We start from the raw sequence: 12,866 nt of genomic DNA, 5'->3' as shown, positions 1-12,866 counted from the left end.
GCAAATAAAGTGGGCATTGGGAGATGCTGTTAGAAGTACAGGTCCCTCAAAGCTGATTAAGAGTAGGTGATGCCCTTTGGACTCTATTAAAAACCTGGATTCAGTTAGAGACATGTAACATTTGGTGGTGGCCAAAAAGAAATGCTCAGAAGTGTGTAACAGCATCTCTGGGTAGGAAAAAGAAACGAAACAAAAAGCACAGAGTAGCTCTGAACAGGGTGAATAACAAAATCTGAAAGAACTCCGTTTGCACAAGGATGATTTGGTGGGGGTTAAAAATTTCCAACCAGACAAGTGCAATAGCATCTCTAATGGCCTGTTTCCACACTGCAGGGATTCAGTGATCTATGAATTTAAGGTGAGCTAGTAGTAGTACTGAGGGAAAAAGAATGGGACGTTGAGGACAAAACACAATGTTTTTAAAGAGTTAGATACAGTTCTTAGGGCTAACTGGGTCAAAGTGTATGGGAACAGGGCATGTCGTTGGATGAATGGCTGAGCAGGCTTGAAAGGCTAAGGCCTACTCCTGCTCCTATTTTTTAAATGTTTCAATGTCATTTCTATATTTTTCCCATAAGCAAATGATGAGCCTGTTGCCCAGCTCCATGTCCCCAAACCTCAGCATCTCATAATGGATGCAAACATTATGCTCATGGCTGCCTTACTAGTGGTGTGTTATAAGGGGCTCTCCATAGTGCTTTTATCAAGATTTATTTTGTGATACTCAGAGACAAACGGGATCAGTAGGAGTGACGTGTAGGCACAACTCATCAAATGGAGAATTTTAGAGTGAGTTGAAGGCTCCTATGCATGTTTGAGCACTACTGGCATCAGCATGTTCTCTTTCCAAACCTTACCATTCAACAGACTGAGAATTTACATACTTGACAATGTTTTTAGAAATGTTCCAGGTGAATCAAATTCCTCGGAGATTAAGCTTGGTTTTAACATTAATGTGTAATGGAAGTTGTAGGAAAATGTAGACTTGGATTATACCAAAACTAAGTGGTTAGACTTGGAAGGAGTACTAAATTAAATCGGCAAAAGTGAGGACTGCAGATGCTGGAAACCAGAGTTTAAATTAGAATGGTGCTAGAAAAGCACAGTAGGTCAGGCAGCATCTGAGGAGCAGGAAAATCGACGTTTCAGGCAAAAGCCCTTTACTGTCCTCCCATTCAATACAACGATCATTTGGAAAAAGCAACAGATGCTCATCTTGTGGATTGCAATGTGCAAGTGCTCTTTTCTAGAGAGAATGGAAGGATAATTTAACAGAAGTATTCAAAAACATGAAGAGGGTCAGATTTATATCTTGAAAAGATCAAAACTTAGTGCCCCCAAGATCATCACCAATAAATCAAATAAGGAATTCAAAAAAAGTCTTTCCTCAGTGTGGTCAGTGGAGACGAAAAAAGCACAGATGCATTTATGGTGAAGCTAGATGAAGCACTGAGAGAACAAGAAATAAGAGAACTTCTCAACTGGATTCAATGAAGAGGAGGTGGTTGATGTGAGGCACGACAGAATCATAAACCAGTTGGGCAAAATGGCCTGGTTTTGTGCTGTAACTCTATGTAATGTCATTTAACACATCACTCTCTATTACATTTGTTTAGGAATTTGTTTTTAGACAGAGGACAACAAAATAAAATTCTCTTCAGCAACGCTTGGACATACAGGAAGGCAAACTTCACAAGGATGCAATTATTGTGAAGCTGACTGCAACACAAGTCAAATACTACATTATACGATGGCTAACATGCAACCAATATCACAACCTTTTGGTGCTCAGTACTCACCTTTTTGTGATATTCCGCCTGAGGTCGCTCTGAAGTAAAGAAACTAAAAGTTGACTTTCAGTTGTGGGGCAGAACAATTGGCAAACAAGATTGGTAATCATGATTACAACTGATACCTCAATCCAAATCATGGTCACATGGCACAGGGACAGAATTACAGATTACACAGGGTAAGTAAAAAAGGTTATATTTTACAGCAGTAACAGCATCTGAATGATGAATGAGACTTCCATAGTTTTTAAATGCCATCTGATACCTGCACAAAATCATTCATACTCAATTACATTAATTTTGTACATATTACAGACTGCATGAGAACATTAATAGAATATTGAGAGATCAGTAACTCAAAATAATTCAATTGCTAGATTCCACAAGTGCACAGTAAAGGTATTAACATCCCAACAAACACAAAAAATACAGTGTACCTTGTAATTCATCACACTACTGTCACCCCATTGGGTAGAAAGATCATTTGGGAAAGCAACAAATGCTCATCTAGTAGATTGCAATGTGCAAGTGAAGTGAATGTCATGAAAAACATCTTTCAAATCATACTTCAGAGAGATCGCCGTGGATAATGGACTAATATCCAGAGGCAGAGACTAATGGTCTGAGGAATTGGGGCAGCTATTGAAATTTAAATTATATTAATTAATCTGGAATGTAAAAATAACCTGAATAATGGTAACAATGACAACTTTCTTCAATTATTCTAAAAACTCATCTAGCTCATCAATGCCTTTCAGGGAAAGAAATGTGCTAAACTTATTCATCTGGTTTAAGTGCAACTCTAGGTCCACAGCAACATGTTTAACTTTTATCTGTGCTCTAAAATAGCCAAGTAAACCAGTCAGTTTCAGGGCAATTAAGGAAGGGCAGCACATGCTGGCCTTCTCAGTAACACCCATATCCCAAAGAATGAAAAAAGAAACTGCTCAAAGACAGATGATCATCTTTGAGATATTAATGAACAAAAATAGTTTTTAAAAGCCTGTGGACTCTGTAGGAAAGCAAGATACTGAGCCAAATTTAAGTGCTGAGGTTACAAGAGACAAAAGAGGCTTTAGAGTAAGGGTCAATGGAAAAGAAATAGGAGGAACAACGGAGGCACGTATAGATAGCTAAGACTATCCTAAAACATGCAAAATAAATACAAAAAGGTTCAATGTAAGGAAAAGTTTAAGGCTGTGCTTCAGAACGGGATTACTCATCAGATATAAATATACTAGTAGGTGAATAACGGCTCATTAATGCTCATTAAACCTTACAGCATTCTCCATAACCATCAGTAATACCATTTTCTGACAAAGACCACAGAGAACTAAGTCTGACAACCAGTTTGTCAACAAAATACTCACAGAAACTCCAGGACATAACAGTTGCTAGTGATGCAACATTTTTATTCTGCCCCTAGTGCTCCAACTTCACTTTTAGTCAGAGAAAGACCACCTCTATAAAATTCAACCATCACAGATTTCTTATTCAATTTACAATTTTTCTTGATTCACACATTTGACAAGAGCGTTGGAGGGTTTGAGCTATAGGGAGAGGCTGAATGGACTGGGGTTATTTTCCCTTGAGCGTTGGAGGCTGAGGGGTGACCTTATAGAGGTTTATAAAATCATGAGGTGCATGGATAGGGTAAACAGACAAAGTATTTTCCTTGGGGTCGTAGAGTTGAAAATTAGAGGGCATATATTTAAGGTGGGAGGGGAAAGATTTAAAAGAGACACCTAAGGGGCAACCTTTTCATGCAAGGTTTGGTGCAGGTATGGAATGAGCTGCCAGAGGAAGTGGTGGAATTACTACATTTATTTACAACATTTAAAAGAGGGATGGGTATATGAATAGAAAGGGTTTGGAGTAATATGGGCCAAATGCTGGCAAATGGGACTGGATTTATTTAGGATATCTGGTTGGCATGGATGAATTGGACCGAAGAGTCTGTTTCCATGCTGTATATCTCTATGACTCTACGATGCATTACTCTCCCCAGAGTTTATAATATCATCTATTTCCACCACCATTCTGGATAGGCTATTCCATAAACATGTCTTATTACCTATGTATTCACATTGACCAATAGAAGAAGGCCATTTAGTCTGAGTTTGTGATAGAGTTTGCTCCTTGGTAGAGATATTCAAATAGTCCAACTGCCATGGTCTTTTCCCATAGACCGGTGTACACTCCTCTTCTTAAACGTTCCTCCAATTTCTTTTAAATGTTGCAATAGAATCTGCTGTTGCCATCCTTTTCGGCAGTACATTTCAATCACAACAACTTCACCAAATCACAAAGCCTATGGCCCAATGTATCCATACCGGCTCTCCAAAGGAACAATTCACGTACTGCCAACGCCTTGCCTTCTCCCTGTGACTGCACATTGATTATTATCTGAAAAATGAGCAATTTCCCTTTTTAACCTGCCTTCACGACTCTCTCAGGGAGTATGGGCTGGCCCAGGTTCAGTGGTTAGCTCTGTTGCCTCACAGCACTGGGGTCCCAGGTTTGATTCCACCTTCAGGCAACTCTGTGGTTGCACATTCTCCACATGGGCTTTCTTTGGGTATTCTGGTTTTCTCCCACAGTCAGAAGCTGTGCAGTTTAGGTGGATTACTCATCGGAGGGTCGGTGTAGACTCAATGGGCCAAATGGCCTTGTTTCCTCACTGTAGGGATTCTCTTCTAGGATCAGTACGTTCCAGATCCTAGCCGCATGAACTCGGTTTTCATATTACAATGGACTTTATTTGTTAATCATCGTGAATGTGTCATCGCATTTTCAATCCTTACAAAAATGCAAACAGTTTCTTTTCATCTACTCAGTCAGACACCTCAAGAGTCCTTTAATAAAATCACCTCCCAACTTGCTATTCTTCAATGAAAACTGAAGTTCCTCATCGCTGGAACTATTCTAGTGAATCATTTACTGCCTCCAATGCCTTCGCATTTTTCCCAAAGTGCAACACTCAAAATTGTACACATTACTCCAATTAGAACAAAATTGAGAGAATACTGGGAATCTGAAACAGAAATAAAGTGCTGGAGAAACTCAGCAAGTCTCGCTGCTCCAAAGAAGTCATTCTGCACTATCTATTCTCAACAGTTGCTGCCAAACCTTTCTTCAGCATTTTGTTCTTGGCATACAATACTTCAGCTAAGGCCAAATTAGCATCTGACAAGTTCAACTTCATCTACTTGCTTGCATATTTTCAGTCACTATTAATGAAACATACTGCATCCTCAATCTCTTTTACATCCTGCAATGGTTTATATGCATATAGACCCATTCCTACATCCCCTCCAGAGCTGCATCTTATATGTTGTATTGTGTATCTCTGATTCCTAACAAGATGAATCATTTCACCTTCAATACATTAAATTTGTCTCATGTTTGACCATTCTACCAAGCTGCTGTACTTTGAGTTCGACACTATCCTCCTCCAATAGGTCTAATTTTTGAATCACTTCCAAATTTTGAAAATGTTCCCTGTACTCCCAAGTCTAGATTCATAATATGTATCAGGAAAGTGTTTCCTGTCGCTTGACTTTTACCTTGTATCAAATGTTGTGCCTGCCCCCTTTACTCCATGAACTCTAGTTACATATTCACGCATGAAATGCCTTTTCGAAGTTCATATAAAGTGCACAAACAAATTAATCTCATTGATCTTCTCTTGACCAAAACCTCCCAGCATGTAAGATAAAAACAAGTGCTACACTGCTGAAGCCAAACGCCAACTCGAGGACACCTCTTCCTACCGCCCCCTCGACCATGACCCCACCCCCCATCACCAAACCATCATCTCCCAGACCATACAGAACCTCATCACCTCAGGAGATCTCCCACATACAGCTTCCAACCTCAGTCTGGGAACCCCGCACTGCCCGGTTCTACCTCCTTCCCAAGATCCACAAGCCTGACCACCCTGGCCGATGCATTGTCTCAGCATGCTCCTGCCCCACTGAACTCATCTTAGATTAGGTTAGATTACTTACACAGTGTGGAAACAGACCCTTCGACCCAACAAGTCCACACCGACTCGCCGAAGCACAACCCACCCATACCCCTACATTTACCCCTTACCTAACACTACGGGCAATTTAGCATGGCCAATTCACCTGACCCGCACATCTTTGGACTGTGGGAGGAAACCGGAGCACCCGGAGGAAACCCATGCAGACACAGGGAGAATGTGCAAACTCCACACAGTCAGTCAGTCAGTCGCCTGAGTCGGGAATTGAACCCAGGTCTGAGGCAGCAGTGCTAACCACTGTGCCACCGTGCCACCCACTCGACACTGTCCTATCCCTCCCAGTCCAGGAACTCTCCACATACGTTCGAGACACCATCCACGCCCTCCACCTCCTCCAAGACTTCTGTTTCCCCAGCCCCCAACGCTTCATCTTCACCATGGATATCCAATCCCTCTACACCTCCATTCGCCATGACCAGGGCCTCCAAGCCCTTTGTTTTTTCCTCCCCTGACATCCCCAACAGTACCCTTCCACTGACACGCTCATTCATTTGACCGAACTGGTCCTCACCCTTAATTTCTCCTTCGAATCCTCCCAATTCCTCCAGACCAAAGGGGTAGCAATGGGCACATGTATGGGCCCCAGCTATGCCTGTCTCTTTGTTGACTACGTAGAACAGTCGGGACCTTCCGTAATTACACCAGTCCCACTCCCCACCTCTTCCTCCGCTACATTGATGACTGCATTGGCGCCACCTCGTGCTCCTGCGAGGAGGTTGAGCAATTCTTCAACTTCAACACCTTCCACCCTGACCTTAAATTTACCTGGACCATCTCTGACACCTCCCTCCCCATCTCCATTAATGACGACCGACTTGAGTGATATTTTTTACAAACACACCGATTCCCACAGCTACCGGGATTACACCTCTTCCCACCCTACCTCTTGCCATCCCATATTCCCAATTCCTCTGCCACCGCCGTATCTGCTCCGAGGACCAGTTCCACCACAGAACACACCAGATGGCCTCCTTCTTTAGAGACCGCAATTTCCCTTCCCACGTGGTTAAAGATGCCCTCTAACGCATCTCGTCCACATCCTGCACCTCTGCCCTCAGACTCCACCCCTCCAAGGACAGATCACCCCTGGTGATCACCTTCCACCCTTCGCATAAACCAAATCATCCGCAGACATTTTTGCCACCTCCGAAAATACCCCACCACCAGGGATATATTTCTCTCCCAACCCTTTCCGCCTTCCGCAAAGACCGTTCCCTCCGTGACTACCTGGTCAGGTCCACGCCCCCTGCAACCCACCCTCCCATCCTGGCACCTTCCCCTGCCACCGCAGGAATTGTAAAACCTGTGGCCACACCTCCTCCCGCACCAAGGCCCCAAAGGAGCCTTCCACATCCAAAGTTTTACCTGCACATCCACCAATATCATTTATCGTATCCGTTGCTCCCGTTGCGGTCTCCTCTACATTAGGGAGACTGGACACCTCCTAGCAGAGCACTTTAGGGAACATCTCCAGGACACCAGCACCAATCAACCACACTGCCCTGTGGCCCAACATTTCGACTCTCCCTCCCACTCTGCTGAGGACATGGAGGTCCTGGGCCTCCTTCACCGCTGCTCCCTCACCACCAGACGCCTGGAGGAAGAACGCCTCATCTTCCGCTTCGGAACTTCAAACCCAGGGCATCAATGTGGACTTCAACAGTTTCCTCATGTCCACATGACTTGTTCTACCTGCCTATCCTCTTTTCCACCTATCCACTCCACCCTCCTCCCTGACCTATCACCTTCATCCCCTCCACCACTCATCTATTGTACTCTATGCTACTTTCTCCCCGCCCCCACCCTCCTAGAACATAGAACAATACAGCACAGAACAGGCCCTTCGGCCCACGATGTTGTGCCGAACATTTGTCCTAGCTTAAGCACCAATCCAATTGCCGCTTAATGGTCACCAATGATTCTGACTCTGCCACTCCCACAGACAGCGCATTCTATGCCCTCACCACTTTCTGGGTAAAGAACCTACCCCTGACATCCCCCCTATACCTTCCACCCTTCACCTTAAATTTATGTCCCCTTGTAACACTCTGTTGTACCCAGGGAAAAAGTCTCTGACTGTCTACTCTATCTATTCCCCTGATCATCTTATAAACCTCTATCAAGTCACCCCTCATCCTTCGCCGTTCCAATGAGAAAAGGCCTAGCGCTCTCAACCCATCCTCGTACGACCTATTCTCCATTCCAGGCAACAGCCTGGTAAATCTCCACTGCACCCTCTCCAAAGCTTCCACATCTTTCCTAAAGTGAGGCGACCAGAACTGCACACAGTACTCCAAATGTGGCCTTACCAAGGTCCTGTACAGCTGCAACATCACCTCATGACTCTTGAATTCAATCCCTCTGCTAATGAACTCTAATACACCATAGGCCTTCTTACAAGCTCTATCCACCTGAGTGGCAACTTTCAAAGAGCTATGAACATAGACCCCAAGATCCCTCTGCTCGTCCACCTTACTAAGAACCCTTCTATTAACCCTGTATTCCGCATTCTTATTTGTCCTTCCAAAGTGGACAACCTCACACTTGGCAGGGTTGAATTCCATCTGCCACTCCTCAGCCCAGCTTTGCATCATATCTAAGTCCCTTTGCAGCTGACAACAGCCCTCCTCACTATCCACAACTCCACCAATCTTCGTATCGTCTGCAAATTCACTGACCCACCCTTCGACTCCCTCTTCCAAGTCATTAATAAAAATTACAAACAGCAGAGGACCCAGAACTGATCCCTGCGGAACTCCACTTGTAACTGGGCTCCAGGCCGAATATTTACCATCTACCACCACTCTGACTTCGACCGGTTAGCTAGTTCTCCTCTAGCTTATCTCTCCACCCTTCAGGCTCTCTGCCTTATTCCTGATGAAAGGCTTTTGCCCGAAATGTCGATTTTACTGCTCCTCGGATGCTGCCTGAACTGCTGTGCTCTTTCAGCACCATTAATCCAGAATCTGGTTTCCAGCATCTGCAGTTATTGTTTTTACCTAGAGAAGTGGCACTATCTGTGAAGAGTAAAGTGTTTTGTTTCAGGTCTCCAGCACACACAGCATTTTGCTTTTATTTTAGTTAAACATGATTAACTCACGCTGGTTTTCCGTAGTTAACCTGTATTTGCCTAAGCACCTATTAATTTTGTCCGGTATTATTATTTTTGGAAATCTTAACACTACAAAGGTTGGCTATGGCTTTGCTATATTGTAACCTCAGCATAGAATCTATGGATTTAGGGGTTAATCCAGCCCACTAAAGACCCATATCTCAGTAAAATACACACTCATCAAAGCAGAATCTACCTAAGCCAAGTTACAATGTGCTGTGCTGAATATTCACTTTCAATGTGTCCTTGGAGTTGAAGTGGTCAGCCACAGGCCAGTAAGGTTGTTGAGTTCATGTGTCCCAGAGGTATTCCCTGTAACATTCCATGAGTTAGCATCCCGTCTCCCCTGGATAGAGGAGACTACATCGAGAGCAATGGACACAGTAGATAGGGTGTCTGGATGTGCAGGAAAATCTCTGCTGGATGTGGAAGTACCCTTTGGGGCCTTGGATGAAGGTGAGGATGGAAGTGCTGATGCAGGTTTTATACCTCTTGCTGCAGCAAGGGACGGTGTGAGGAGTGGGGTGGTGAATTGGTGATGGGGCGTGGCATGTTCTGAAGCAGACCCGCTACGATACCACATCTCCTTCTTCAGCACCTGCCTATGCAACTGACTTAGTCTGAATATAGTCTTGAATCTATGCAGGAAATCATAATTTGGATCTGACCAGGACAAACACTACCCCACGCAAATCCAAACCCTCCAGAAACTGTTCTCCCTCTGGACTCTCCGCTCCATGCTCACAGCCATGCTCTGCCACCTACTCTCCCTGCAGTCAGCCCTGCCCCAACACAGGGCCATACTCTCCCAGACCTGCAGAGGAGCTTCATCCCAAACAGGATCCACACACTCAACAAACGCTGTTTCTCCAGCTCATCAGTCATCAAGGAATGTAAGTACATCAAACTTTCATGTTCTTACCTCCAAACTCTGGATTTCTTGATCATTCCAGACCCTTCCCACAGAACCGTTCAGTCGCCATTATCCATGCAGCTGCTACAGCCACCACCACCGCTGCAAATGATGACATGACATCACATCCTCCCCCACTGCCCCATGGACCACAACCACAGAGCATACCACTGCCTCAAATGCCGCCAATACAACCGGCTCCAAAATATCTGTGAGCGCTGCCCAACATGTCACTTCCACCCCTGTGTTTTGCGCCACCTATGCCACTTCCACCATCACTGGAACACTACCACAGAACATGTCACTCCCGGTGCCACCTCCGCCCCTGCTAACACCACTCAACCCAGACCTGCCGACCATGTCATCTCTGCAGCCACCGCTGAAGACACCACTTCCGAAAACGGCACACAGAACCTCAGCACCTATCCACTCCCTCCCCACCACCCACGACATCACCACCCCTCCCATGACCACACCCAACCCCAATTCCAACTTGCCACCAGATCCTCACGCCCAGCCTTGTCATGTTTTTTTTAAACCATCCTCCCAGACCTGCCCTACCCCCACCGAGGATCAATGATCAGTCCTAAGTAAAAGTCTCTCATTTATTCCACAGTGCTCCAGGTCAACAAATTCCACACGCATTGTGACATCAAACTTCTGTTATGACACCTCAGTGCTCATCTTTTCAATCGGGACTCTCATCCACCCTCTGGAGGATCCATTCTTTCCCCTCCAACATAATCCATCCACTTGGACACCCCGTCGAGGTCTGTTACCTGCCCTCAACCTCTATCTCCAAATGCCATGACACTGACTGCCTCAACCTGTCCACCCACTCCAATCTCTCACCTTCACAACATACAGCCCTCCACTCCCTCTGTTCCAATCCCTCTTAACCAGAATTCACAAACCTGACTACCCAAGTTGACCTATCTTCTCTGCTTGCTCCTGCGTCACTGAACTTATCTCCTTATATCTCAACACTGTCCCATCCCCCTTGGTCCAGGAACTCACCAAATACATTTGAAACACCATCCACGCCCTCCACCTCCTCCATGACGTTCTTTTCCCTGGCTCCCAATGCCTCATTTTCACCGTGGATACCTAGTCCCTATATATGTCCATCCACCATGGTGAAGGCCTTCAAACCCTCAGTTTCTGCCTCTCCAGCCAACCCAACCAGCACTTGTCCATGGATACATTCATTCGATTGGTGGAATTGGTCCTCACCCTGAACAGCTTCTCCTTTGAATCCTCCCACTTCCTTCAGACCAAAGGGGTAGCCAAAGACACCAGCTATGCCTACCTTTTTGTCAAATACATGGAACAATTCGTCTTCCGCAGTTACACTGGCACCATCCCCCATCTGCATTGATTACTGTATCTGTGCCACCGAATGCTTCAGTGAGGAGGTTGAACAGTTTATCAACTTGACGAACACCTCCCACCCTGACCTCAGGTTCATCTGGACCATTTCAGACACCTCCCTCCCCTTCCTGGACCTCTCCGTCTCCACCTCTGGCAACCGACTTAATACGAACATTTACTTCAAACCCACAAACTCCCACAGCTACCAGGATGACACATGCTCCAATACTCCCTCCCATAAAATGCTATCCCTCACTTCCAATTCCTCCACCTCTGCTGTATCTACTCTCAAGAGGCGCAATTCCACTCCAGGACATCCCAGATGGCCTCCTTTCTCCCCCCACCCCACAGATCTCCAGATATAGTGCATCATCCTCTGCCATTTCCACCATCTACAATCAGACTCCACCCCTATCAGCATTCCACAGAGAACATTCCCTCAGTGACTCCCTTGTTGGGTCCACACCCCCCACCCCTCCCCCCACTCACCTCCATCCAAAGCCTCAAAGCATCCTTCTATATCTGACAGAGATTTTCATGCATATCCAAACATGTCCTGTGCCCTTTGCTCTCGATGTGGTCTCCTCTACATTGGGGAGACAGGATGTCAACTTGAAAAGTGTTTCAGGGAACATCTCTGGGACACACGCACCAAACAACTCCACTGCCTTGTGGCCAACCACTTCAACTCCTCATCCGAATCCACCAAGAACATGCAAGTCCTGGACCTCCTCCACCGCCAAATCCAAGCGACCCAACTCCTGGAGGAAGAACGCCTCATCTTCCTATCACACGACATCAACATTGACTTCACCAGTTTCGTCATCTCCCCTTTCTCCACCTCATGTCAGATCCAACCCTCCAGCCTGGCACCATCCTCATGACCTGTCCTACTTGTCCATCTTCCTTCCCAACTACCCGCTCCATCCTCCGCTCCGACCTATTACCATCATCCCCCACCTGCACCTACTTATCACCTTCCCAGCTACCACTACCCCCACCCCTACCTCACAGCCCCCTTCCCCCACCCCACATTCCAGATGAAAGACTTTTCCCAAATCGTTGACTCCCCTGCTCCTCAGATGCTGACTGACCTGCTACATTTCTCCAATGCCACACTTTTTGACCCTTAGCCGTCTATGCCTTGACATCTCAAGTGCACATCTGAATACTACTTAAATTTTCAAAAGTTTCTGCCTCAACTACCTTTACTGGTAGTGAACTCTAGATTCCCACCAATGAATGGGTGGTAACATTTTTCATCACATTTCCTCTAAACAGAGAACACAAAATTACAGCACAATACAGGGCCTTCAGCTCTCAACATTGTGTTGACCTGTTAAACCAGTCTGAAGTCTAACTAACCTCTCTATTCCATTCTCATCCATATGCCTATCCAATGACCATTTAAATGCCGTTAAAGTTGGCAAGTCTACTACTGCTGCAGGCAGTGCATTCCATGCCCCGATTACTATCTGAGTAAAGAAACTACCTCTGACATCTGTCCTATATTTATCACCCCTCAATTTAAAGCTATGTCCCTTCATGCTAGCCATTGCCATTTGAGGAAAATCTAATCAAGGTCCTGTTGAACTGAGGTAACCTTCTTCACTGTCCACTGCACCTCGTATT

At 45.4% G+C, this 12,866-nt stretch overlaps 1 protein-coding gene across 6 annotated transcripts in view; it reads right to left on the bottom strand.

Annotated features, from left to right (window-relative positions):
- Positions 1-12,866, bottom strand: part of strada (STE20 related adaptor alpha) — a 126,819-nt gene that overhangs the window by 72,081 nt on the left and 41,872 nt on the right. For 3 of the 6 annotated variants that reach the window (XM_060848568.1, XM_060848567.1, XM_060848569.1), the window contains exon 4: positions 1,800-1,828. The exons of the other annotated variants lie outside the window; for them this stretch is intronic. In XM_060848568.1, coding sequence (XP_060704551.1) covers positions 1,800-1,828 — 29 coding nt within the window. The remainder of the gene's footprint in view (positions 1-1,799; positions 1,829-12,866) is intronic. 6 annotated transcript variants of the gene reach the window in all.

This window comes from Hemiscyllium ocellatum, chromosome 32 (assembly GCF_020745735.1).
Source record: "Hemiscyllium ocellatum isolate sHemOce1 chromosome 32, sHemOce1.pat.X.cur, whole genome shotgun sequence".
Taxonomy (NCBI): Eukaryota; Metazoa; Chordata; class Chondrichthyes; order Orectolobiformes; family Hemiscylliidae; genus Hemiscyllium; species Hemiscyllium ocellatum.
The sequence above is the reverse complement of the archived record's forward strand: the minus strand, read 5'-3'. Positions and strand labels throughout refer to the sequence as shown.